At 42.0% G+C, this 27,278-nt stretch overlaps 1 protein-coding gene across 1 annotated transcript in view; it reads left to right on the plus strand.

Annotated features, from left to right (window-relative positions):
• The window catches only part of ATP13A3 (ATPase 13A3), a 2,707,264-nt gene that overhangs the window by 999,124 nt on the left and 1,680,862 nt on the right, over positions 1-27,278 (plus strand). The window contains exon 12 of the mRNA XM_044070296.1: positions 13,963-14,145. Coding sequence (XP_043926231.1) covers positions 13,963-14,145 — 183 coding nt within the window. The remainder of the gene's footprint in view (positions 1-13,962; positions 14,146-27,278) is intronic.

Raw genomic sequence — 27,278 nt, forward strand, 5'->3', positions numbered from 1 at the left:
TTTTCTTCTTTATAGCTTTCCCAGCCGGGAAACCCCTGAATGTTTTCACAGAACATTAACTACCCTGGGAAAGCCCCTGAATACTTTCAGAGAACATTATCTACTTTGGGAAAAGGCCTGAATGCTTGCTTTCAGAGAATGGAATGCCTAGCCAGTTTCTCTCTTTTTTTTTTTCCACAGCCAGTGATTTTTCATCAGACTGCAGCCAGTTTCTCTTTATCAGATTGTCTCCATGCAGACGTGAGAACCAGGCAGACAATTTCTCATTATCAAAATTGTTTCCATGGAAACATGAAGACCAGCTGCAGAATTGTTACTGAGCATACATGTATTTGCTAGAAAAAAAGCCTCATAATATCCAGTGTTCTTTTTTATTTACTTGCTCTCTCTTAAAATGTGTTACTAAATCAATCAAAAGCATTTAATCCAGTCATTTTCTCATGCAGAAATGAGAAAAAGCACATTAATTTTTCTTTTATCATGCTTGTTAACCAGTTTTTTTGGGGGGTACATTGCAGTGCCTACATTTCTTGAAACTGAACAAGGAGAGAGAGAGAGAAGGGAGAAAGAAAAAAAGAACAGCAGCACCTGTTTACAGTCCCCATTACACTTAAAAATAACTGAAATATTTATGTTATATAGTCCTATCTCGCTGTAATTCTTGCTGGATGGGTTCGGCGCAGATTCTCGGCTCCGACTCGGCCGATACTAAAGCTCAAGAGCTTTTACTGGCTCGAGGCTAATCCCTATCCCATGGTGCCTCACAGCAATTCCCTAGATCTCATTTGCCATGAAAGCTTCGAGGTTGTCTCCTTACTGGCTCGTTGTCTAAGTAGAAGATTTTTTGATAAATCTTATTTTTCATCAATTTTCTTCATATTTCTACCTTAATAATTGTTATCTATTACGTGTGTGATTATTGTTTAGTGCTTGATCCCCTATTTCACGTTTTTAGGCTTGTGTGGCCCATTTTAGATAGAGGGCAGTAGTTGCTCACTTAAATTAGAGGGTCTTTCCTCCCTGAATGCTAGTCCTTCTTCCCTTTAAAAAAAAAAAAAAACTTTCTTCTCTTCATAACTTTGCTGTTGGTTATAGTTAGTATTGTTATTGTTGTTAGCCTTGTTTTCTTGTCAGCATGTTTAAAGAGAAAGATAGGGAACATAAGGAAAACCACCCTTCTGGGTTCCAGAAATGTGACAAGTGTTTGCAAAAAATGTCATTGACTGACAGTCACACTAGCTGTGTGTACTGTCTGGGAGAGGCTCATTTACAAGAAACCCTGTACACCATGCCTTCAGTACTAGGGTTCTTAATGAGAGAAAACGTAAATTGATAGGGGTCTTATGACTAGTTCCTTCCAGGAGCAGCTGGAACTAGGTCAGACACCTCCCAAAACTGTGAAGAGAAAATCTTCGGTTCAAGCATCGGAGCCATCTACAAAGTCTAAAGCGACGCAGCCAAGGAGTTCTGGCTCCGATTCCGCTTCTTCTGTCTCGGTGCCGTCAGTTTCTTCGGTGCCAAGACAACCTTCGGTGTCAAGACACTCACCAGTTATCGACCCTATTTCACCAACTTTGAGGTCTCCTATTTTAGAAAGGAGGAGATCTCCTTCTGTCTCCACCCGTTCCTCCAGGACACTTTCAGATGAGGATATCAAGCGGGTGGTGAAGAGGTTGCTCTGTGATCCGGCTCTGGCTAAAAAGTTAGCTCTTCCAGACCCAAAGGCTTCGGAGCGATCCCATCTCCAGACTACTGCTCCTCCTCCAACTTTTTCGCTCTCGGAGTTGAACACTTTGGGTCCTGTGTTGGATCCTACAGTTCCGAAAATTCTTCCTGCTTCCTCGGAACCGATAGCTCTATCCTCAGCGGCTCAGTCTTGAGCCGAGGGATCTGGGAGCCGACTCTCTCAAGTCGACTCCAAGAGGGATAGTCACCCTGTTTTTTCTTCGGAACCGACCCTCCCTCTCGGTGCTTCAGCTCAACTGAGCTCGGTTCCCAAATCTGCTTCGGAACCTGTCCCTCCTGCTCAGAGCCGACCTTCCGTCTCCTCTGAGCGCAGGTCGGAGTGGGGTGGAAAGGCCTTTGAACCAATAGAGAAAGCTTTGTCCATTGCCAAAGCCCTGCCTTTGGACCTGATGTCCCACCAGCAGCCGGCAGCAACCTCTTCTCTCCCGCCATCCCCTCAGTATAGGGAACCAGAGACTCCAGCAGCCCCCATTGAAGGTTTCCCCTCTTCTGAGACCTCCCCAGATTATTCCTCTGGAGAGCTTCTTCGGAAGAGACTTTGTAAGAGGAAGCACATTGACTCACCTGAGTCTGTCACGTCAGACACTGATTTGGATGAGTCAGAAGGGTCCCCTAGGTCCCCCTCTGAAGATGTCTCTTTTGCTGACATCCTTGAAATCCTTAGAGGGGTGATTGGAAGGCCTCTAACCCTACTGAGGATGAATCAGTGTACCTTGAGGCCTTTGGTTCCCGACCTTCCACCTCCTAGGTGACACCGCCTTATGACCAACTCTTGGGGGTCATATCCCAGAAAGCCTGAACCTCCCCGGACACAGTGGAGCCTGTCCCGAGGAGGCCAAATTTATGACTGCCCTGGAAGATAAGTCCTTTCTTTCTAAGGGAGTTCCTGTGGATGCTATGGTGGTAGCAGCGGCCACAAAAAAGGAGTTGTCCGAGACATCTTCTAATATCCATCCTCCTAATAAATAGTCCAGGATGGATGGATAGGTATGGAAAGCGTACTTTCTCTTCAGCGGCATTTAATTTACGATTGCTGTATTACCTGTCCCATTTTGCTAGACTTCAAAGGGATCTCCTGAAGGAGTTGGGAAGACTCCCTTCAGGGTTCAGTAACTTCAGGATCTACGGACAAGGTATCTGTGCAGCTCTCCACCCTTACATCTATAGCTAATTCCTCCATGAGGCTGATTTCGTATGCAGCTGACAGAGCAAGCAGGGCAGCCGCTGCGGGAATTTCTCTTAGGAGACATTCCTGGATGCATCTATGTAACTTCACGGAATCCTTTAAGTCTTCTTTTACCAACGTCCCCTTTGATGGTTCCACTCTTTTTGGACTGCAGGTAAGAGAGACTTTGACCAGGTGAGAGCAGGAAGGGAAAACCTTATCTGCTGTCAGAGTCCGTTTCTCCCTTCCTTGTAGACCCTATCCCAAGGACTATACAGGAGAGAAAATGTGGTTCCGTAATCCCAAAAAGGTTTCCCTCAGGCACAAGGTCAACCCTCCCCTAGAGGCAGAGAGGGAGGATATAATGGAAGAGCAGAGGAGGTCCGCAGCATCAGGGAGATAGAGATACTTTCTCTGAAAGTCCCTTCCATCGCCCCTGAGGGGTTGCCCAACTGTCTGTCTCTGGAGGCAGTCGGGGGTTGTCTTTCACTGTACCCAAGCACCTGGCTACAAATTTCCCAAGATCGTTGGGTAAAAACCATAATATCCAGAGGTTACCTTATTCCCGAACCCCCGGTAAACCGGTCTCTACCAGAAGTGCCACCCATTCAGCTAGACCGTGCAACATGAGAGGTCATCTCATTGCTTCAAAAAAGTTATCCAAGAAGTCCCGACAGAGCAAATAGGATCCAGAACTTATGATTCTTTTTAGTTCCAAAAAAGACAGGGGACTGGAGATCAGTTCTAGATCTCAGCAAACTCAACAAGTCTGTAAAGAAATCGAAGTTCCGTATGATCACTCTGCAGTCGATATTTCCCTTTATCAGGAAAGACAGTTGGATGTGCTCAGTAGATCTTCAGGATGCATACTACCACATCAAAATGGGCAGGTGCTGCAGAAGACACTTATGCTTTTGGCTGGGAGCCAGTCATTTTCAATTTCGAACACTGCCCTTTGGCCTCACTACAGCCCCCAGATTGTTCACCAAATGCATGGCAGTGGTAACAGCTCACCTGAGACGTCAAGGATTCCAGGTGTTTTTGTACCTATACGACTGGCTCCTCACTGCTACCACCAAGCACCAACTAATCAGAACCAGGGACGAGACTCTATCCTTGTCCGCCAGATTAGGCATTACAATAAACCTAAACAAATCAGCCTTATCTCCATCGCAGCGCATTGTATTCTTAGGCTCAGAAATACTCAACCAACATGACAGCAACACTAACACCAGAAAGGATAGAATCGTTGCACGACCAAGTCAGATCCTTGCTGAAGAAAGACAAAGTACAGGCCAGGATAGTCCTTCAGGTCCTAGGGACTATGGCTTCCACCATTCTCTTAGTTCCCCTAGGTCGTCTGCACACGAGAGTACTCCAATGGCTACTGTTTGCCCAGTGGTCAATGTAGGATCTCCCCCTGTCTCACCAAATTCTCATCACAAACTCCTGCAAGAAGGATCTAACATAGTGGTTACATACGGATCAACTTCACCCATTTGCTCCCCCTCAACAAAATACAGTCTTGACCACGGACACCTCCCAGATAGGGTGGGGGGGCATTATCTCGGAATGACGGTCCAAGGTATTTGGCAGGATCATGAGAACCACTTGCACATAAATGTTCTGGAGATGAGAGCAGTGCTATACGTGTTGCAAGCACTTCACAGTTGTCTTCATACTGGGACAATTGCGATTCAGACAGACAACATGCCTGTAGTGTGGTACATAAACAACCAAGAGGGAACCAAATCTTACCCACTTTGTTGAGAGGCTTTAAGAGTATGGTAATGGGAGATGGACACTCAATGCCTTCTGGTAGCAATGCACATCCAGGGGAAGTCCACTGTGATAGCAGACAAACTCAGTTGAGCAATTCTGATGCCTCACGAGTGGTCCCTGAATTCTGAAGTTGCGGAAGAGATTTTTTGCAAATGGGGCCAGCCTTGCTGCGACCTATTCGCCACATACACCAAATGCAGCAGCTACTTTGCCCTCCCATCCGGGGATGTCACCCAGGGGTGCTCTGGTCCACAGTTGGCCTCCAGGACTCCTTTATGCTTTTCCACCCTTTCCTCTCATACCAAAAGTGATTCAGATAGCAAAACTGTTGAAGAGTACCCTGATCCTCATTTCTCCTTACTGGCCTTGCCAAGTCTGTTTCCCCTTCCTGTGGCCCTATCTCTTGGAGGAACCATGGATTCTGGAACCATCTCCAGACCTCCTGATTCATCAGTCAGGGCAGTTCCATCTTACTATCCAAACCCTGAAATTGACAGCATGGCTGCTCCAGTTCTACGAATAGCCAGGTGTGTCCCCCTTTCCACCACAGTCAAACACATTCTGATTTCTTCACACAAACCTTCCACCAGGAAATTATATTCCAGTAAATGGAAAAGGTTCTCCATTTGGGCAGCAAACCAAGGCATAGATCCCTACTCAGCTCTTATAGAGTCTGTCCTGTCCTTCCCAGCATCCATTTTTCATGAAAGAGCTGCAGCTGCTACTATTAGAGTTCAGCTAACTGCCATCTCTAATTATCATTTTGGCTACATTTGAAATCCAGTCATGTCCCACTCATTATGCAAAACCTTTTTGAAAGGAGGAGTCCTTCTCAGACCTCCAGTCAGGCAACCACCGGAGCCCTGGGACCTAAACCTAGTTCTTACATCTTTAATTTCTCCACCTTTTGAACCTTCTTCCTCATCGGATCTGAAATTCTTGTCTTGGAAGACATTGTTCTTAGTGGCTATAACATCTGCTAAGAGAGTTTCAGAATTGCAAGCCCTCACCATTCAACCTCCTTACATTGTTTTCCACAAGGATAGAGTCTCGCTTAGAACTAATCCTTCCTTTCTTCCTAAGGTATGTTCAGAGCATAATCTCAACACAACTATCGAACTACCAGTTTTCTTCCCAAATCATACTAATAAATCAGAATACAGACTACACCAATTGGATGTCCACAGAATTATCGGGTTTTACTTGCACAGGACTAAAGAATTTAGAAAATCAGACCAATTGTTTTTCCTTTTCAGACAGAAATAAAGGCTTGCCTGTTTCTAAGGTCACTTTGTTTAAATGGCTTTCAGACTGCATTTCATTTGCTTACAAAGCTGCTGGCAAGCAATTACCAGCCAAAGTAAAAGGTCATTCAACCAGAGCAGTATCAACTTCATATGCCTTTAGATCAAAACTCCCAATTGATACCATTTGTGCAGCAGCTACTTGGGCAAGACCTCATACCTTTGTCACTCATTACAGATTGGATTTGGCCTCCCGGGACAGGTCATCCTTTGGGTCCGCTGTGCTGAAGAGTCTCTTCGCTTGAGCCACCCAGGATAAAGGTACTAGGGACGCTGTCCCATCCTGCAAGAATTACAGCGAGATAGGACTACATAGCATAAAGAAGTTATGTACTTACCATAACATTCCAGGTTTGTAGTCCATCTCGCCTACATTCTTGTGTCCCACCCTCCTTCCCCCTTCCTGTTTCCTGGAGGAACTGGTGGACTATCCATTATGCCGTCTGACCTGGTTGTAGTTGTCTATCCACCTAGCATGGATAGTAATAGAGTGTTCTGTTTGTATGTGCATATGTATTGATAGTTTACGGACTATTATGTATCTATTTACTTTTTTGCAAAACAAGATCTGGGGAATTGCCATGAGGCACCATGGGATAGAGGTTAGCCTCGAGCCAGTAAAAGCACTCGAGCTTTAGTATCGGCCGAGTCGGAGCCGAGAATCGGCTCCAAACCCATCCAGCAAGAATGTAGGTGAGATGGTCTATAAACATGGAACGTTATGGTAAGTACATAACTTATTTTTTTGTTCTATTAATATTGTAAGTTTTTAACAGCCATATTTAAAGATTATCTCTATGTTTGGGCCTTTATCCCCCCATTATGTATAGCTTTGTCCAGATGTACTGCTGTAAGACTTTGAGAGATGTGCTTTTAGATAACTGTCTTCAAAAGGTCTTTTTGACACATGAAGGTGGATTTTTATCTGGAATCTTTCCTGATCTTCTCCAGTAAGTCTCAGACTGCTGCAAAAGAATTTCTCAGAATCCTAGGCATCATGGCTAAAGTGAGTGTTATGATTCCTCCAAGTCAGGTTACACATGAGAAAGATGTGTTATGTAAAGTAGAATTAAAGATACTTCCCTTTAGTGTGTTGAAGTATTCTCTGGTGTTGTAGGGACTTTAGCAACATCCTCTAAAAGAAACTTCAAATTAAGCCTTCTAAGGTATAGACGTAAATCCAGCAATAAGTTAGGGATGCTCGCACATTGTGCAGGGATAAATGTAAAACCTTTGTGCAACACTTGTAGGAAGTCATTATGTAACACTCTGTCAATTAAGTTAAAAACTGCTGAAATATTAGGTAGGAAAGCATGGTTGTTCTGGGGCTGTACCAAAGCTGTACAAAATCCGGTGTTTAGTTGCTGTATCTCAACTCTTGGACAGAACCAACCAAGTGGAGGTGTCAGACCACGTCCTCCAGTGGGCCAATCTACCATTGTATTTGGACCAAACCCCCATGTCATCTTCTCCTATCACTAATGCAGATTCCCAGCTTCCCACTCATTAGCCGTGATTTATCGGCTATCAGAAGTATTCTTTGTAGAAACTGGGATATTATCTGGATTAAAAGGAAAATTTTATCCTTGACAGGAGAAAGACCTTGATTTTCACACACAACTACTAATTCACTGTGGATGTCCTTTGAACATTAGGATTCTTCCTTTCATCTTGATGAACATACATGTGTTAATTTAGCTCCAGGCATGTTTTCCGGTGGGTCTTGTGCCTCTTGCAGACACATTGTTTCAGGAAATTTTTATTTTTTTTAAACATTGTAAAATTAAAATAAAGTTTAACAGACATTTTGATTACAGTAGTTATACTGTGGTTTATGTGAGTGTTTGCTCCACATGCAGTTGTTTTTATGTAGGTAGGATTTGCAGAAAACTGTCTAGTCGCACTAAGGAGCATTGTGCTGCCCTAAGGAACATGGACACTTAAAATGCTTTAGCGAAGCATAGTTTGCATTGCAACAATTTGAAATGTTTAAGTTTTTTATTTTAGAACAAGTTGATATTTTCTTTGGTGATTATGACACTCTGTTGGAGGTGCAGGAATTTAAGTGGCAGCTGGTTCTTAATGCCGTATTTTTCCCTGGTTTGAATGAGTCCCTAAATAGTAAGTGTATGCTAAGGTGGCACAGATAACTATCACATTAGTAATTCAACTTTAATCATTAACAAAATGTCTTTGAAACATCCAGAGTCCTTCCATGTAGTGGTTGAGTTGATTTTATTTAATTTTTATTACAGCTGCATTTCCTTGACCATTGCTGACTACTTTTTATTATTTGTTTGCATGAAACATAAAGATTGTTTTAGTGGCTGCTGGTTTTGTATATAGTGAAGTATTTGTGTGGATATCTGCATTTCTGAAGAAGTTCTTTTTACATTAAAGAGTGAAAGCAAACACTGGCTTAGCTGTGTTTTTTGTTCACCTTGGAGAAGGAAGTGTTTTTGTATATATGTATTTGTGTGTATATCTATGTCTATACACACAGACACATATATATATATATATATATATATATATATATATATATATATTTCTTTATTTTACATTTGTTGACCGGGAAAGTCCGACTAGGTTCCACAGAGCCTGTTTTCAGCGGAGGCCCGGGGAGAAATGCTCCAGATGCATGTCTTTGAAATGTGGGAGGAAACTGGAGTACCCGGAGGAAACCCACGCGAACACAGGGAGAACATGCAAACTCCACACAGAAGGCACCCCAGCCGAGAATCGAACCAGAGAACCTCTTGCTGTGAGGCGACAACGTTAACCGCTGCACCACTGTGTATGTATATATGGGTCCCCTTTGACATTGTGAAATACAGAAAGATAGACTTTCAGTATCTCGAGACAAAAACAGCGAAAGTGCAGTTATTCAAAACTGCACTTTAACAAATGTCACTTTACCAAACCTGTGGTTGTTTCTGGTGTGGTGTGCTTTGACTTAAAGGTGCAGTGTGGTCTGTGATTTAGACATGGAGGATGATGTGCAGTTGTGTAAGGAGATTCAGGTTGGATTTACATATATCCCGTCCCCACCCCCAGCAAAGGAAACCACGGTCAAAAACTTCTCAAAAGCAAACCTCCCACTTCTCAAAACCGAGGTGGAATCCTTCAAAGCCCCAGGGCCAGTGGAAAATACGGCCCAAACCGCAGAATCCTTTAAAAACACATTCTATGGATACCTACAGGAATGCATGGATTGTGCTATCTCAAATAAAACCAAGACACACTCCTCCAAAGGCAGGAGACCTGTCTGGTGGACCCCAGCCATAAATAAGCTGTACAACAGAAGGAGGAAGCTACTACATGATAGAGCAAAATCCCTGAAAGGGAAGGCAACTCTGATCAGTACTAGCAAGAAACTACGATCCCTCATAAAATCATCTAAGGCTAGCTTCGAAAGAAAAATTGCACAAGATGCTTTCTTTAGTTATGTCAGAAACTTGGGTGGAAACTCCCAGATATGCTCTGAGTTATTGCAAAATGACAAAAAATACACTGAACCCACAGACATTGCCAACATCCTGGCAGACAGGTTCAGTGCAAACTTCTCCCCCCCCAAATGAGCAAATGACTATCCCAACAGAGTGTAGCCTCCCTGACATCACAGATGCACAGGTGAGAGCTGCCCTCTCCAAAGCAAAAAACACAGCATCAATGGGACCAAACGGTGTCCCGGGCTGCGTTTTACATGAGCTCCAAGAAGAACTAAACCCTCACTTAAAAATCACTGTTCAGTCTCAGCCTTACAACAGGATATGTACCCAAAGAATGGCGTACAGCAACAGTGGTCCCACTCCATAAAGGTGGTGCCACAACAGACCCCGGAAACTATCGCCCTATAAGCCTAACTAGCCTGGTCTGCAAAGCTATGGAGTGTATCATCATGGAACTCATAAACAAAGACATTGGGAACCTCCAAACACTGGATCCTACCCAATTCGGCTTTGTTAAGGGCAGATCTTGTCTCTTGAACCTGGTCATTTTCTTTGAAACAGTCACCAAGGCCATAGAAGCAGGGAAGGTAGTCCACACAGCCTACCTTGACCTTGCAAAAGCCTTCGACACAATACCCCACTCGGGCATCATAAATAAGCTCACCAGCTTAAATATCAACCCCTATGTCACAAGATGGGTTGCAAACTGGCTTAGGGATAGAACCCACATGGTCAGAATTGCAGGTGTCATGTCAGACTCTAAACCAGTTACAAGTGGCGTCCCATAAGGCTCAGTCCTGGGACCTCTCTTGTTCGGTATATATTTCTCTGAGGTACAGGCTAACACAGGAGGACTATGGCTGGCAAAGTTTGCAGATGACTGCAAACTGGGGGCCATAATCGACTCGCCGGCTGACACAAGCATCCTCCAAAAAGGTCTCACAGGGACGGATAACTGGTGCCAGAGCCATGGCCTAAAGCTAAATGCCAAAAAGTGCATAGTCATCCCCTTTGGGAAAAACAAAGTGCCCACAAATTACCACATATGTGGTAATCCATTATGTACGGAAGAAGTAATTAGGGATTTGGGGACCCAAGTAGATTGCAATCTCTCATTTGACAATCACATTGCCAAAATGGTTAGAAAGACATTCTATATAGCCCACCTTATCACAAAGGGGTTCACATCTAGATCGAGAGGTCATTGTGCCCCCTCTACTCATCATTCATCAGGCCCATAATTGAATACAATGCCCCATTTGGGATGTACCTTACCCCGACACCTGCTACAACTAGAAAGACCCCAAAAGTACCTCACCAAGAGGATCAAGGGACTCAGACAGATGCCCTACACAGTTAGGGTAAATAAACTCCAGCTCTACTCAATTGCTTACCGCCTACTCAGAGGCAATCTGTGCCTGACGTATAAAGCCATGTCTAACCCAGAATTAATGGACATGCTCCACCTCAAGAAATCCAAATCCATCAGAACTACACGCTCCAGTGACTTAAACCTCAGCATAGAAATAAATGGAACATGCTGGAGGGACAGATTCATATCCCAGAGGCTCCCCTCACTCTGGAACAAAATCCCAATCCATGTCAGACAGAGCCCCTCAATGACCCTCTTCAAGAAGAATCTTGACGTTTGGATGGGAGATCGTAAATTTACCCCTGGGATCTCTTCTGTGTCACTGCTAGAGAGAGGCACGGTAAACTAACCTTAAATGGGCTATCTTCTGTGACCTACTATACAGAGGCACAGTCAACTAATCTAAGAAGGGTGGCGAAAGCCAAACACACTCTGGCTAGGCTTGTAAATGCCCTAGGGGCAGATAGCCTAGTATCAACCTATGAACCTATGAACTGTTTAAGGTTGGTTTTGGCGAGGGATTAATTATTTTTTAGTTGTTTGAGAAGTTTTGGTAGTAGGTTGGGGGTAAATGTGTGTGTGTGTGTGTGTGTGTGTGTTTGTGTGTGTGTGTTAGTGTTGAAGGTGATGAGTTTTGTAAATGTGTAGTATGTGTTTTTTTCCCCCTGTATGTTTGACAGTGTGCAAAGTAAGTGTAGGGTGCGAAACGGTAGTTTTTTTTTGTAGTAGTGTGACCTCAGGGTTGGTATATATAAGTTACAGGGTGGGGCGCAGCTGCTTATACATAGGTTATGTGGGTTTTGTTGTGTGTGTGTGTTTTGTTGCTTTGTTATGGTGTAGGCAGGGAGGTGTTTGTGATTTTGTGGTGGAGGGTATATTATAAAACTGAACGTCACTAGCTGAAAATTCAGTATTATGAACTTTCAGTATAGTGACATTCATTTTTTTTTTTTACTTTTCGATGTAGTGCGCGTTCGGTATTTCTGTCTCGAGATACTGAAAGTCAATATTTCAGTTTTTCGAGATTTGAAAGTAAACTTATGTACGTGTGTGTGTCTGTGTGTGTGTGTATATATTTATATTTATATATATATATATATATATATATATATATATATATATACACACACACACACGTACGTGCATAAAAAATATATATTTCTTTTTTTTTAAATATGGAGTCAAGTAAAGCTGGATTTATTTCAGGGTTATTCTGATTGTACGAGACAGGTATTACCTTATGCATTGGGTGGGGTGGGATGGGGAGTAAAAGACTACATTTTTGAGCACTGCTACAAAAGAGAATTTTACTTTGGGCAATCTACTCTTACAATGAGCACATTCATGAAGCATTGCCTTCTTATAAGTCTCTAATTTTTTTGGATTTTTCTGAAAACTTTATAGCAATCTCTCAGTAAAAATGTATGCAACAGTAGCATGGCTGGGTGGAAAGGAAGAGTTCAGCAAACCAATTTGTTCATTCACTCATTGACCATTTTCAGGTTCAGACGAGGGCAACATAATAGGTAGAAAAGTCAGAATACAGCATACAACATAGTCAGTTGTTAGTAGAAGTGTATTCTGTTCAATGAAGTTGTACATTCCCTTAACAGTCATACTAATCAGACATGTATTACTTTACCGTAGTGTGTTTACAAATTGTACAACAGCAGAAAGCGAGAAAAACACAGGAAGAGGAAGAAAGGATGGAGAGGATTAAGAGAGGTGAGGAAAGGAAGGGAATTTTGCAGAAGGGGGATATTAGATTATTAGTTCAGGGAAGCAAGGATTGAGAGAAAGAGAGAGTGGTGGATAAGAGGAGGAGGCATGGGAACAATGAGGAAGTTATGTTATGTGAGTATTGGGTTTGTCGTATGAAGGTTACTTTAAGGGAATGGAGGAGAAAATGTAATGATCGGTCATTGTATGATACCTTGGTTTGAAAGCATTTACAAAAAGCTTGTTTGAATAGATGTTCTTTTAGCTGTTGCCTGAGTTTATGGTAGGGGGGGAAGTGAATTTCAGGTGTGGAGGAGACTGATTTTTGTAATATATAGGATGAGGGCAGTTTGACATCTAAGGTTGTAGGTGGGGGCTCTTTTGTGAGTTGCCTTGCAAAGAAGTGGACGGTTTTGACTTTATAAAGGATGCCAGTTAAAAAGTACATCTAACCATTTTGCTTTGATGAGGTTCTGCAGTGTTGCTGCTGGGGGGGGGGGGGGGCAGTGTTATAAATCTGCAAATATGTTTATTATGATTTTAGGTGCTAGTTTTTTTTTTTAATGCATTAGGTATGATGGGATTCCTGTGTTCAAGTTGGGCTAGTAAGATTCCTTTACTGATTGCATTTCTATCTTCAGGTGAAAGGAAGTGGGATATTATTTTGCTCAAAAGAGGAGTGAGTTAATTTTGGACTTAGTTGTGTTGACAAGGAATTTGAAGTTAAGAGATTGATCAAGCTCTAAATGCCAGTGTGTCCCAAGTATGGTGTAATTTATGTGGGCTTTTTGTTTTTGTAGATAGTGTTCCAGTTTTGAAAAACTGAGACAAGTTTACGTCTGCTGCCAAAATGTATGTATTTTGCTTTGTTAATGTTGAGAATGAGTTTGTCATTTGTGAACCTGCATGATATGATAAGTCCATTTTGAGATTTATTTTAGTGGAGTGTGAGGTATTTGATTTGTAGATGGCAATGTGATAATCATACAGGATGATTGTGTTTTCTTTTTTTTTTTATGGGAGATTTGCTGCAATGTCATTTATGAAAAAAGAAAATGGAAGCAATGAAAGAATTGAGCCTTGTGTAATGACTTTTTTTTTTTTTAAAGCTGACGAGGTTTTATGAACTTTATAATTTCTAGGCAGTGCAAAAAATTGTTTTCAAAAATATTTTGTCCGTTTTCCTTTAACTTTACTGAGCACAGTCAAAAAAGCAGATTTGCACAAGCAAGTCTTAACCACCTTCATTTCCCTTGCCAGACAAAGCAAAGGTTCAAGATGGCCTTCTTAGATGTGTTGTTAATACAAAGATTCTCCATTTTCATTTTCTTTTAAGCATTTCAGTACTATGTTAAAACTGATTTTGTTAGGAATTACTTTTTTTTAATTGTGAATGGTTCTTTAATGCATTTCTGGTTTTAGGTGAAAGTGTCCCAGTAACAAAAACCAACTTACCAAATCCTACAAGAAACCCAGACGGTGTGGAGAATGATGCAGTCTACAGTCCTGATGAACACAAGCGGCATACACTGTTTTGTGGGACAAATGTCATCCAGACAAGATTTTATTCTGGGGAGCTCGTCAAGGCAGTAGTGATTAGAACAGGTATTTTGTCAGTCAAGGCTCTGTTATTGTCTTTTGTGTTTTCAGAGGATTCCTACTGATATTCTCATAGTCAATGAACTTTTTAAAACAGATTTGTTAGTGTCACAATGTACAAGTATAAAAGCTTTAATTTTTGGACATGCTTTAAGATTGTTGTTGAAAGAAGTTATGTATTTAAGATGGACATTTTCAACAGCATTTCTAAGTAACAAATACCCACCCAGGAGAAGCAGACTAAAAGTTACAAATTTGTGACTTTTTCATACATTCCATAATACTGATGTTTATCACACAGGCATTTCATATCAGCTGCTTTTTTTTTCCATCAACATCTGTCACATTTTCCAATTCATCTGAAAGTCTATAGAGCCTCTGAGGATGCCATATTGTTAGACTGGATAACAACTGTCACAGTGTAGTTTTCATTTATGGCTTAGTATTGTGGCATACTCATTTATGTCTGTCTTAATATTGTAGTATACTCAGATTTTGCTGCTTTTCAGAAAAAAACCTGATTACCAACTACATCTAAACTAGAGATGCTTGTTTGTTTGCTTAAAAATTTCAACAAATATGAAAAAACTTACCAGCTGTTGGATGCTAGGTCTGACACATTTAGTGTAGTACCATTTAGATGCCATTAGTTTATCATCATGCAGTGGCATCTTCCTAGATCTGTGGAAGTCATTCATTGAAATTCTTCTCTCCAAGCAGGATAGTACATTATGCTTTCTTCTGCTATTCCATAAGACATCTCTTCCCCATTGCCTAAAGTTCTCTAGTGAGTTTACTGTTTTTACCTCTTCTCTGTACTACATGTCTTACTAAACTTTCAGCAACACAACTTCAGAAAGTGACATGATATGCAAGCAGCCACAGTGTGCCTCTCTAATCACATATTTCATGATTTGAACAATGACAGACTTAATTGACATTAGAGGCCTTCAGCACTAAACACCTTTCTGACTCATTCCCACTGCATTTAATGAGATAAACAGTTACCTGAGTAGAATCATTCAGGGTCTGAATAGGGAGCTCCTCCTTTCACTTTGGGCATGTTAAAATAGATGATCTGATGTTGTCACTTTTCATTCATTCCTCAACAATTGGTTTTGGATCAGATTCGGCCATTTTATACAGCTCATGGCCACTAGAACTCTCAAGCTCCTCACTTATCCATAATGCTGTATCCCCTAACGTACCTCAGATCTCTTTTGCCACTTTCACATACAGACATGGTCGCTGTGAACTGAGCTCTCGAGCGTAGAGAGGTTGGTCAGTTAAGTGAACTGTTTAACCTTTATCCTTCCTACCTACACTGATTTAGTGTATTTCTCAATAGCATTGTTGATACTTATTTCTCTTCCCTTTCGTACCATCATTGGTAGCTTCTTTCTAATTAACAAAAATCCTTTTCTGTCTTTATTCTTTTAGATAGATTTACAGTGTAAAATGGCTGAAAATCTTTCAGGCTTTAAAAAATGTGAATAATGTGGGCATAAACTTCCCTTATTTGATACACACGATTTGTGCATTTATTGCTTACATTTGTATTAGTATTGCATACTGGTCATTTAAAAATTCACTGTGATATCTGCAAGTCATTTAACCCTCGAGCAAGTGTATATTGCAAAAATAAGTTGGTTCTGAAAGTGAAAGGTCTGCTCCCTACAACCTTCTTGGAGTCACTATCTAGGGCTCATCCCCTCTAAACAGGACAAGAAAGAACATAGGAAAAAGTCGTCAGATCCATCTAGGCTTCTACTCCATCTTTGGATCCAACAAAAGAGCCCACTCGACTGTCTAAAAAGTCAGATTTGAAGTCTAAATCTTTGGATCAATCTGTGTTGTATGTCTGATCTGCTTACTCTGATCCAATAGCATTGTATCCATGGCACTTACCTAGAACAAGGTATGTATCATCCTTGGATTCGGTACCTTCCAGAGGGCCATCCCCTTTTTTGGAGAGACACCAGTGTTCCAGGTCCCCATCAATAGCCACATTTTCTCATCCTTCCAGGAGCCTGACAGTAGCTGATGTGGATAAGATGATAAGGAAGTTCTTCTTGACACAGATTCAGATGGAAGTTCTCCAGGCTCCTACCCCTTTGGGTCAGGAGGCCTTCTCAAGTACTACAATACCCATACAAACAAAAAGCCGCAAAACAGATGAAGCAGAATGGCTTCAGTGGTGAAAAAATTATCCACTAGGCGTATAATATGTAACAAAGCAATTTATTAACAACACACAGAGGAAAAAATAAAATAAATAAATAATATTAATCCAAATTAGTCAAATCCAAGCGCTTTCGTCTCCTGTGTAGGAGACTTTTTCAAGAACAGAGAATGCCCAACAAATGAAAAACTTTTATGCCATCATTAATTAAATTTCAAAAACAAAAGCAACAATCATTTTCTGTTTTCACTAATTGAATCCTTTGGTGTAGGGTGTGATAGTTAAAGGTATAACACAATGAAATGTGCAATAAAATATGCAGTTTTACCATGAGTCAAACCAACACAAATAGTAAAAAAAATGTGTGTGTATGTGTGTATACCATTTGTGCATTACAATCAGTTGTCATGAAATTAGAAAGTAAAAAATATATATTAAAAAGTATATAACTAATATACTTGGGTTAGGTTTTACAAGTGCATATACATACGCACATGCTTGTGTAACCTATTCACGAAAATTTATGAATGTATAAATGAATAATGTCTCTATGAGTAAAAGCTAAAATATGTGTGCATATATATATAACTTGTATACACAAAATTCATTTTGGAGGTTCAGAATGCACATAATTAATAAAATTAATAAAAGCGCATTGCCAACATTAAGCAAATATGTTGGTATCATAAAAATTTTTTTTAGGTTTAATGATAAATGATAAATGTGTTTAAATAATAAATTGATACATAAGCATATTATGTTAAAAACTTAAATGTTGTTGGATAACCACCTATGTTAAAATACAATGTATAACAAATTCACCTATCTAGGCTCTTTAACTTCCAAAAACAAGTAACTGAAACAGAATCATTCAGGCCTGGCCATTGAGTAGCATTCGGTCTTAATTGCCATAAAGCTTAATTCATTTCCAAATGTAATGGCCATGGTCCACCCCTTGGGTTCACTTCCTTAGCTTCTATGATACTACAATACCCATCTCGGCTCCTTCTCCGATCCAACTCATGGTTTTGAAGATCTGTGATCCAAGCCTTCCGGGATTGTCTGTGTCAGATCTGAAGACTGTATTATCTTTGGTTGTGATACATTCTTTGAATGCACTGGCTCCAAATGTGTTGAAGCTCAACTACTCTCGGAGCAGAAGCTCTGTTGTTGGAACCAAGGTGTTAAGAGTCGACTCTGAAGTTGTTGGAGCTGTTTTTGCCCCTTGGAATTGGATAACTCGGCTCCAACTTCTGCCTCAGGTGGACTGCCTTCCGGTCAGAGAGAAGCATGTCATGTTGGCTCCATCGGCCTCTTTTTTCCCTGGAGTGCTCTGCCTTTGAGGTTGTAGAGGGAGTGTTCTCTGCTTCTTGGAGGATGGGTGACTCCACCCTCCCCCCTTGGATCTCCCTTCTGGATCACGTACATCTCTGTGCCTTGAGCCTCTTCATTCTACTCCACAGGGACAGCTGGCTCAAAGTCACCAGGCTACCCAGCAGGGTATTCTTATTTCTTCTGATATTTCTTCGGAACATCCCACTGAAGAAGTCTCTAGCAAAGAGAAAGTGGAGGATGACATACTTATACTGTCCTCAACAGTAGGTCACTGAAGATACCAATTTTGATGAGGAGGAAGGGTCCCCAAGATACCACCTGATGACTTCTCCTGTGGAGACATTCTAGAGATCCTCAAACAAAGGTCTGGTTGGTCTACTGATAACCCTTCCTAAGAGGAATCGGTGTTCCTTGAAGCCTTTGGGTCTGGCCTGTCTACCTCCTGGCTGACTTTGCCTGTTGACAAGCTCATTGATTTGATTTCTAGTCAGGAGTGGAAGGAACCTAATGTGGTTGAACTGATCCCCAAGAGACCAGACAGAATACTGGCACCAAAAAAAGGAAGAGAGTTTTGGAGTAAGGGAGTTACCAGTAGATGCCATGGTTGTGCCAGTGGCCACAAAGAAAGAACTTGCGGAACAGAGTTCATCTGTCCATCCCTCTAACAGAGGGTCCAGGGAGTTGAACAGATTTGGGAAACATGTATATGCTTCAGTGACCTTTGTGCTAAGATTACTTAATTGTCAGGTACATTTCACCAGATTTCAGAAGGACTTGGTTAAGGAACTATCTGAATCCCTCTTAGGGACTAGTACTTCTGAGGTACACAGCTCTATTACCTCACAATTGGCTACCCTACAGTTGCTCATGAATTCATCCATGAGGCTCATTTCACATGCAACTGAAGATACCTCAAGGGCGGCGGGTCCCAGCATTTCCATTAGGAGGCATGCCTGGATGTGCTTGTGTGACTTTTGCGGAACCCAAATCCTTTTTCGTCGACGTACCTTTTGATGAAAGTTCGTTGTTTGACCCTGAGGTGAAGGACACACACTCCATGTGTGAGCAAGATGGAAATAATCCTCTCTGCAGTGGGTGTATGTTTTTTGACCCCTCAAAGGACCTTGTCTAGGAATCAACAATGTGGTCAAAAGATGTGGTCCAGAAAGTCCCAGGGTCCTTTCCAAGATCCAAGTTGAGATTGTTCCCCCAGGGGCAGAGGGGAGAACTCAAATGGAAGATGCTACCCGTGCTGCAGAGGAGACCTGCAGAACCAGTGGTCCAGAGATTCTTTTTCTGACAGACCCTAACAGTGCTCTTGAAAGGAGGCCCGATTGTCCACCTCTGGAGGCAGTCGGGGGTTGTCTGTCCCTGCAACCAGAGAGCCTGGCTAGACATTGCAAAAGATACATGGGTGCAGAGGATTACTTCCAGTGGTTATATAATTCCCTTTTCCCTACCCCTCCCTTAACAGTACACAAAATTCCTGATGTTCCCCTCTGTCAGAAGAAAGCAGTAGCTGTAGAAATAAAAAAAGCTGCTAGAAAGAGTTATCCAAGAGGTCCCCCCAGACCAGAAAAAATCCAGAACTTACTCCAGATTATTTTTTAGTTCCAAAGAAAACAAGGCACTAGAGACCAATTTTGAATCTCAGCAATCTGAACAAATCGGTTCAGTATACAAAGTTCCAGATGGTCACAGTTCAGTCCATTTTGCCTATTGAGCAGAAAGAAGACTGGAGGTACTCTATAGATTTTCAGGATGCATACTATCATATAAAAATGAACAGGCGAGCCAGAAAGTATCTGTGCTTCCGCCTGGGAGCCAGTCGTTACCAGTTCAGATCACTGCCCTTTGGCCTCACCACAGCTCCCAGGGTGTTCACCAAATGCATGAAAGTAATAGCAGCTCACTTGAGACTGCAGGGATTCCGGGTGTTTATGTATTTGGATGACTGTCTCATAACCTGTATGAACAGGCATCTTCTGATAAAAGCTCAAGACTGTGTACTCCAGATTTGTTCTCATCTAGGGATTGCCATCAGTCACAACAAATTTCAGTTAGAATCAACTTGGACACTAGAGTGCATAGGGGCTTTGTTCAATACAGTATTCGTAAAAGCCTCCCTTCCTTTACCAAGAGTTCAAACTATTCGATTTCAAGTCAAAAAGATAATTCAGAATTCATTATCAGCTCAATTGATACTACAAGCCTTAGGGTCAATGTCAACTGCAGTAGTTCTGGTACCCTTAGCAAGATATCATGTGAGAATTCTTCAACGGACCATAGCAACTCAGTGGTCTATTCTACACCAGTCTGCGTCCACCTAGATCAGAATAACTCAGGCTTGCAAAGAGTACCTATTGTGGTGGATGAATTCAGATCAGATATTACAAGGCCGTCCCTTTATTCTCCACCCCCCCCAGCCCAAAGGTATGGTGACCACTGATGCTTCCCAGATTGGGGGGGTACTTCTTGGGAAGGACAGTCCAAGGCACGTGGTCCCCCGAAGAGGCCAACATGCGTATCAATGTCTGGTTTTGGCTAAAAACTTGTTACCTGGAAATTAGTTGCAATTCTCATTTACTAACATTGTCAGCAGCAACATCTTGTCAGTCTCAGACTCCAGGTCTACCTTGTCAATTAACACTGGAGCTTTTCCAGTAATTGCTTATTGCCTCCAGACTGACAATATGTCAGTGGAATAGTGGCCCTTAGTTGGTTAACTGTAGCCTCACTTGTCAAAAGCATGGTGGTTCCCTGTTTTTGCCTGTTTAGAAAAAAGCGGGAAAGCGGATCTTCAGAAAAGAACCAACACATTTTTTTTTTTTTTATGTTATGTGGTATGGTGGTTGGTTATTGGATGAACATAGAGTAATGAAGTTGTTTTATAAGAAGTTAAAAAGCTAACTTAAGTTTAACTATTTTCCTGTTGGTTACTTCTTGGGTTTTCTTCACTTTGAATCAGAGGCATAAAAGCGGAACATTCTCAAAGGCCCGATAACTCATGCTCCAACTCGCCTATTTCAGCTCTGCTATCAGTTATTTATTTATATTTTTCAATTTTGAAATCATCAACAACTTTAAATTCATTAAAAAAAGAAACCAGACATCAAAGGCGTCTCGAAAAACAAACCAAAGGCAACCTTTAGGAAAATAATTACCCCATGGGCATTTTTTAAAAACAAAGTATGGTACATCAACAAGCAAGGAGGGACCGGATCTTAACCAACCTCGTCAAGTTGCACAATTAAAGCTATGATGTACATATTGCAATGGGTGAAGTCATCCAATCAATTTGTGATAGCAATGCACATTCTGGGGAAATTCAGTGTGATAGCAAACAAGTGGAGCAGGTCCCTTTGGTTACCTCATGAGTGGTCTCTCAACTTGAGATTTGCGGAAAAGGTACATCTTCAATGGAGCCAGCCGTGCTGCAACCTCTTTGCATCTCCCCTCAACAACAAGTGAAGCAGGTTCTTTCGCCTCATCCCCCTGCAAGGGGAGTCACCAAGAGACGCTTTCCTCCACAGTTGACCCCCCCAGTCTCCTCTATGCATATCCCCCAACCTCCTTAATCCCCAAATTTCTCCAGAAAGCATCTCAATTGAAGAGCAGAGCCATCCTTATTGCCCTTTATTGTCCTCATCAGATTTGGTTCCCATTTCTTTGGCCTCATCTAGTTCACTCTCCATGGATTCTGGATCCAATTCTAGACCTCCTGTCACACCTGACGGACATGATTCATCCAGACTCTTCAGGCGTAAAGTTGACCACATGGTTTCTCCACTTCCATTGATAGCCAGACAACCTAGACTGTCCTCCCCGTTCGTCATATGCTTTCATCTTCCCATAAAGCTTCCACTAGAACAATTTACAGAAATAAATGGAAAAGATTTGTTTTTTGGGTGCAGCAAAAAGACATTTACCCTTTTTCAGCACCAATACATAATGTTTTTGAGTTCCTGACTTCAGTCTTTAATGAAGGGGCTAGTTCATTAACTGTTAAAGTAAAACTAGATGCCATTTCAAATTTTCATATAGGAATTGACAATTCTACCTTGGCTTTCTCAAAACTTTGTAAGGCCTTTATAAGGGGCATTCTTCTGAGACCAACTTCATCATAGGATTTAAATTTAGTATTACAAAGTTTGACTCAGTCTTCCTTTGAACCAGCATCAAAATGTGAACTAAAGTTTTTAACCTGTAAACCTATCTTCTTGGTAGCTATAATCTCTGCTCAAAGACTTTCTGAACTTCAAGCCTCGTTTTCTAAGCCTTCTTATTTAGTATTCCATAAAGTTGCACTATGAACCAATCTTTCCTTTCTTCCTAAGGTGGTGTCAGAATCCAACAGCAATCATTCCATTAATCTTCCAGTTTTCTTTCAAAATTTGACAAATGAGGGTGAATACATGTTACATTTGTTGGACGTTCACAAACAGTTATGCTTCTATTTGTATAGAACAAGGAATTTTAGAAAAACAGATCAATCATTTCTTTTGTGGACTTGACTTTAGGCAAGCCAGTTGCAAACTGTAACTTTGGATAAATGACTGGCTGATTGCATTTCCTTTGTCTATAACAAATGTGGCTTGTCTTTACCAAAATCTTTGAGAGTCAATTCAACCAGGTCCATGGCAACTTCAGTATTTTTATCCAGGTCTTCCATGGACGCTATCTGTGCTGCTGCAACTTGGGCTAATCCTCATACCTTTATTACTCATTACAAATTGGATTTGGTCTGTAGGGGAAGAGCAGCCTTCACTTAACAGTACTCAGTAATATCATTTCTTAGAGTACTCCTAGGAATTCAGGTAGCTGTGGACTCGTACTGTACAAGTTGTTGAGGAATAAATAAAAATTAACATCAGGTAAAGCAGTTATGTACTCACCATCGCATTCCATCTGTGTTGTCCATTTTCATTCTTCAACTCCCCTCCCACCAACCCCCCTACCTTTCTAGCTGTTAACTTCTGGAAGAACGAGAAGGTTATAAAGAACCAGTGCTCCTTTGGTTGAGCTCCAGATATTGGTTCCTCGTATCAGTGTGCTAATTTTTCCTTTAAAAACTGTAATCCAGCAAACAAGATCTGAGATATGATAGCGGGTAGAGCATTACGGGTAATGGAGGAGCTTGAGAGTTTTAGTGGGTACTAGCTGTAAAAAAAAAAAAAAAAAAAAAAAAAAATCTGAGTCAGATTCAATGGTTGGATCCGAACTCAGTTGTTGAGTAAGAATGAAAATAGACAACACAAATGGGGCATTATACTGAATACATAACTTCTTTTTCCATAGGGTGCTGTATAGGACTGTCTGCTTTTCATTATTTTTATAAATGTCTTTATTTTTACTCTTTCCGCATGCCTGTACTTTTAAAAAAATATATAGGAACCATGTTTGGCAAGCAATCATGAGGACCATAAGTTATACAGAGCTTTACGTAGACACACTTAAAAGTTCTTGCTACCCTTTTTGAGCACTTAATAATTCTAACCTCCAAAATTGAGCAGGGCTATACATGATAACAGAAGTAAGTTTTCTGTCTAAAAGTAGCTAAGGTAATACTTTAAGGTAATGAATTTAAGGAGAATTGTGTTAATTGATCAGGATAGTTGAAGGAGTTAAGGCTTTTAATGTTCTTAGAAAGCTTTTCCAGTTGAGCAGTATGATTTGATCTGTGTATCTCAGAGGAGCACTGTATTTGATGTTGCCTTGATATGGGAAGAGTATAGTGGTATGATGACTTTATTGCATCTTTTAGATATTCCATTGTAAATTAACTGGGCCAGACAGAAGGATTTCCTGACTATGGTGGAAATCTGGTGATCAAATGATAGAGTTGTCCACATAAGAACCCAGGTTTTTTATAACCCCGTGTGTCTGAAGAGGAGAACTGCTTATAATGCCTGAGGTGATAGCAACTTTTTTTTCCAAACACTATTATGCTACACTTTTTTCCATTTAGCTTGAGACTGAGACTGTTTTCAGTACAGCAGATATGCACATATTCCAGCTCTTACTGGAGCTGTGTGGTATCAGTGAAAAGGTGTATAGTAGCACACAGCTTGCAATTATCAGCAAACTTGGTTAGTCACATTTCTGTGATATTGAATTGAATGTCTGCAGAATAAATACAGAAGCAGACATTGCCCAAAACTGAAGCTGTGGTAACCCCTAGTTACAGTTTTAGTTAAAGGGAGATTAACAGTAACTTTCACAGCTGGGGATCTGTTGGATAACCAGCTTGGCAATCCAGCGGACATTGTAGGGATTTATGTTGGGCTTATCTAATTTTTCAGTAATACAAACTTGGAGGAGATTGTCAAAAGCCTTGGTCAAAATAAGCACAGACAGAGTGACTACTGTCCGCAACTTCTTTAACCTTTTCAAAGAAGCTTGCTAGGTACAGGAGATAAGACATGCCCTTCACCAAGCCAGCTTGAATGGGGCATACATCAGTAAAGCTGCCTATGTCCAGCTTAATGAGTTCTGCTGTATCATCTTCACAGCTTTGCATACAAGTCTTGTATCTGTAAAAGTGCCCTTCTTGTGCAATAGAGTTACAGTGGATTGTCTCCAGTCATCAGACCCAAACCTTGTGGGCAGTTTAAGGGAGGGCTTGAATAGGGCATACTTGGCACTGATATGAATGCAGTATGCTATATTGTCTTGTCCTGCGGAAGCATTTTTAGCCTTTGAAGGGGATTCTGAAACTTGCTTTAGAGTAATTTCAGGGCAACGACACTTAGGTGAGATGAGGTTAACACTAACATCTGATGTTGTCGTAGTCATTCTTCCTCGACCTGTGGGTTTCCCATCCGACCTTGCATCTGACCCAGCTGCTTACAACAGCTTAGACTCCAAAACTTTAGCTTCTCCCCTAAGCATAATGCCTCACTCCCCACTGGTTACCTCTGATCTCATTTTCTGCTCTTAGGAGAAGCATCGTGGTCCGTTGTCTTGAGCTCAAGTGAAAAGTTTTGTTTTTAGCTGTAAGCGAAGTGTTTTTTTTTTTTCTTTTTTACTATAGGCTCCCTTACTTTTTTCTACCCTGCCTTCTAACTCTGTTAAAAAAAAATGCATTAGTTTTTACTTCAGTTTGTTTACTTGAATCTGCTGGTACGTTCTTGTCAGGAACCACTGCTCTCCTCTCCTCTCTAAAGATTTGAAATGTTCTTGACACCTTTAGGTTTCAAAAAAATGCACTTCCTGTGGGCACAACATTCCCTTATGTGATGCCCAGAGGGAGTGCGTATATTGTCACGGACCTGCTCACCTTAATGCCTCCTGTACCATCTGTGAGGGCTTCCATCAAAAACCACTGGCCAACAGAAGGAACAAGCTTATTTTGAAGGGCTTTTACCTCCATCAGCCCTGTCTGCAGGTTCTTCTTTTTCAGGGGCTCAGCCCCCTCCCAAAAAGCACAGTAAATTCAGGGAGTGCAGAAGACGTTCCCTGGGGATGTCTGCTTCCTCATCTTTTAGACGGGCCTCCAGCAAAAGCTCCAAAGTGTTGGATCCTAGAGTTTCAGATCTGAGTAAGTCCATACAATCCTTTCCTTGGCCCTGAGCTCCTTTGCCTTCAGAGCTCCCTCCTCCTTCCATAGGTTCACCTCGTATAGAGAGGTCTCCTAGGATCATGTCTAGATCACCTTCCAGAGCATCATTGGTCAGGTCTTACCCTGCAGCCTTTCGCAATCAGAGGGAGACAGATTTGATGAGGCACTTCCTTCAGATGCAGATCCACATGGGGGTCTTAACAGCCCCGTCCCCTACAGGGACCATGGGCAGATAGTCACCCTTTAGACCCTTAGCTCCTTCTCCAATCCGTCCTGCTGCTTCAGAGCCCTGGAACTGAATGTCCCAGGAGCTGAGGTGTTGTAGCCAATAGTGGAGCTCACTTAGATCCCAGCACCTACCCTGACTCACTCGGTTCTGACTATGTCAGAACATAGCTGCTGTCTGAGTCGAAGCTTCAAAGTCAGGTATGAGGGTTGACTTCAAACCTCAACTTCAAAGTTTTTGGAGCCATTGCTTCCTCTCGGAGCATCGACGTTTGACAGTTCAGCCCTGCCTACCCTCTCAAAGCAGAGGGCTGGGGAGAGGGGTTGAGGATCCTCTTTCCTGATAGTTTTGGCTCCAGGAGGATGATCTTCAGCTTCTTCGACCTGTTGTGCTTTTGAGATGGTGGAGAGGGTCCTCTCCATGCCCAGGAGATCCTCAGCACCCACTCTTTCAGATCCACGTCTTACCCCTTTGGGGACAGTTTCTGAGACCTCATCACTGCCCCCCTTGGGACAACCGTCCCATCAAAGCCTACAAGTACGTCCAACTTTAGAACTCCACATCTCTTCTGACATCTCCCTGAAACACCCCACTGAGGAGTTTCTCTGGAAGAGCAGGTGCAAATGGTGGCACCTGGATTCCCCAGAGGAATCCGTCACTGATGACACTGATTTTGAGGAAGGGGTCCCCCAGATCTCCACCTGAGGAAGTCTGTTTTGGAGACATCTTGGAAATCCTGCGCCAAAGAGGTGGATGGTCTTCCCAAAACCCGAACCTGGGGGAATCAATGTCCTTAGAGGCTTTCAGGTCCGGCCCATCTACAACTTGGGTGTCTCCCATGCTGGTGCTCCTGTTGATCTGTTATGAAGCAGTGCTTAGAAGGATCTGGACGCAATAGAACCTGTACGTAAGTTTGCAGACAAATTCCTCAGTGCTCCCAATGACTGACCCCATTGGTCAAAGGGAGTCCCGGTAGATGCCATGGTTGTGGCAGCCACTAAGAAGGAGGTGGCCCAGAAAAACTCTTCTCTCCATCCCCGTAACAGGGAGTCTAGGACTATGGACAGATTTGGTAAGAGAGTTTACGCCTCGTCTACCTTCATTCTGAGTCTTAAACTACCTTTCCCATTTTACAAGGCTACAGAGGGATTTAATCAAATAACTCTCTAGCTCAGTCCCATGTCTGATAAGCACAGGAAATCCTTCTCCTCCAAACTGGCCACTCTACAGCCTGTATATAATACATCCATGAGGTTAATCTCCCATGCGGCAGAGGGTACTTCTAGGGCTGCCAGTTCTGCCATTGGGCGTCATGCCTGGATGCAGCTGTGTGACTTTGGAGAACCTTTCAAGGTATCATTCTTCAATGCCTCTTTTGATGGATCATCTTTCCTTGGGTCCACTGTTAGAGGCACACTCTCTTGTAGTAAGAATGATGGAAAGACTCTGCCATCGAAATCAGTTTTTCTATCCACCTAGAGAGATCCTTTTCCAGGAATCGGCATGGGGGGAAACTGTGGTTCAAAAAGTCTCAGGAGTCAAAGGGAGAATACTCCCCAGAGGCAGAAAGGAAAACGGTTGCAATGGTAGATGCCACCTATGCAGCAGAGGTGGTCCACAAAATCAAAGGTCTCGAGATTCTTTCTGAGACAGACCCTTTTAGCGCACCTGAGGGGCTGCTCAACTGTCCTTCTCTGGAGGCAGCCGGGCGGGGGGTGCTTATCCTTGCACCCAGATGCCTGGCTGGCCATCACAAACTATCGGTGAGTGCAAAGGATCATATCCAGAGGATATTTAATTCCCTTTTCAAAATTCCCCAAACTATAGATATCTCT

This window comes from Protopterus annectens, chromosome 4.part1, assembly GCF_019279795.1.
Source record: "Protopterus annectens isolate FY-2018-M chromosome 4.part1, PAN1.0, whole genome shotgun sequence".
Lineage (NCBI taxonomy): Eukaryota > Metazoa > Chordata > Ceratodontiformes > Protopteridae > Protopterus > Protopterus annectens.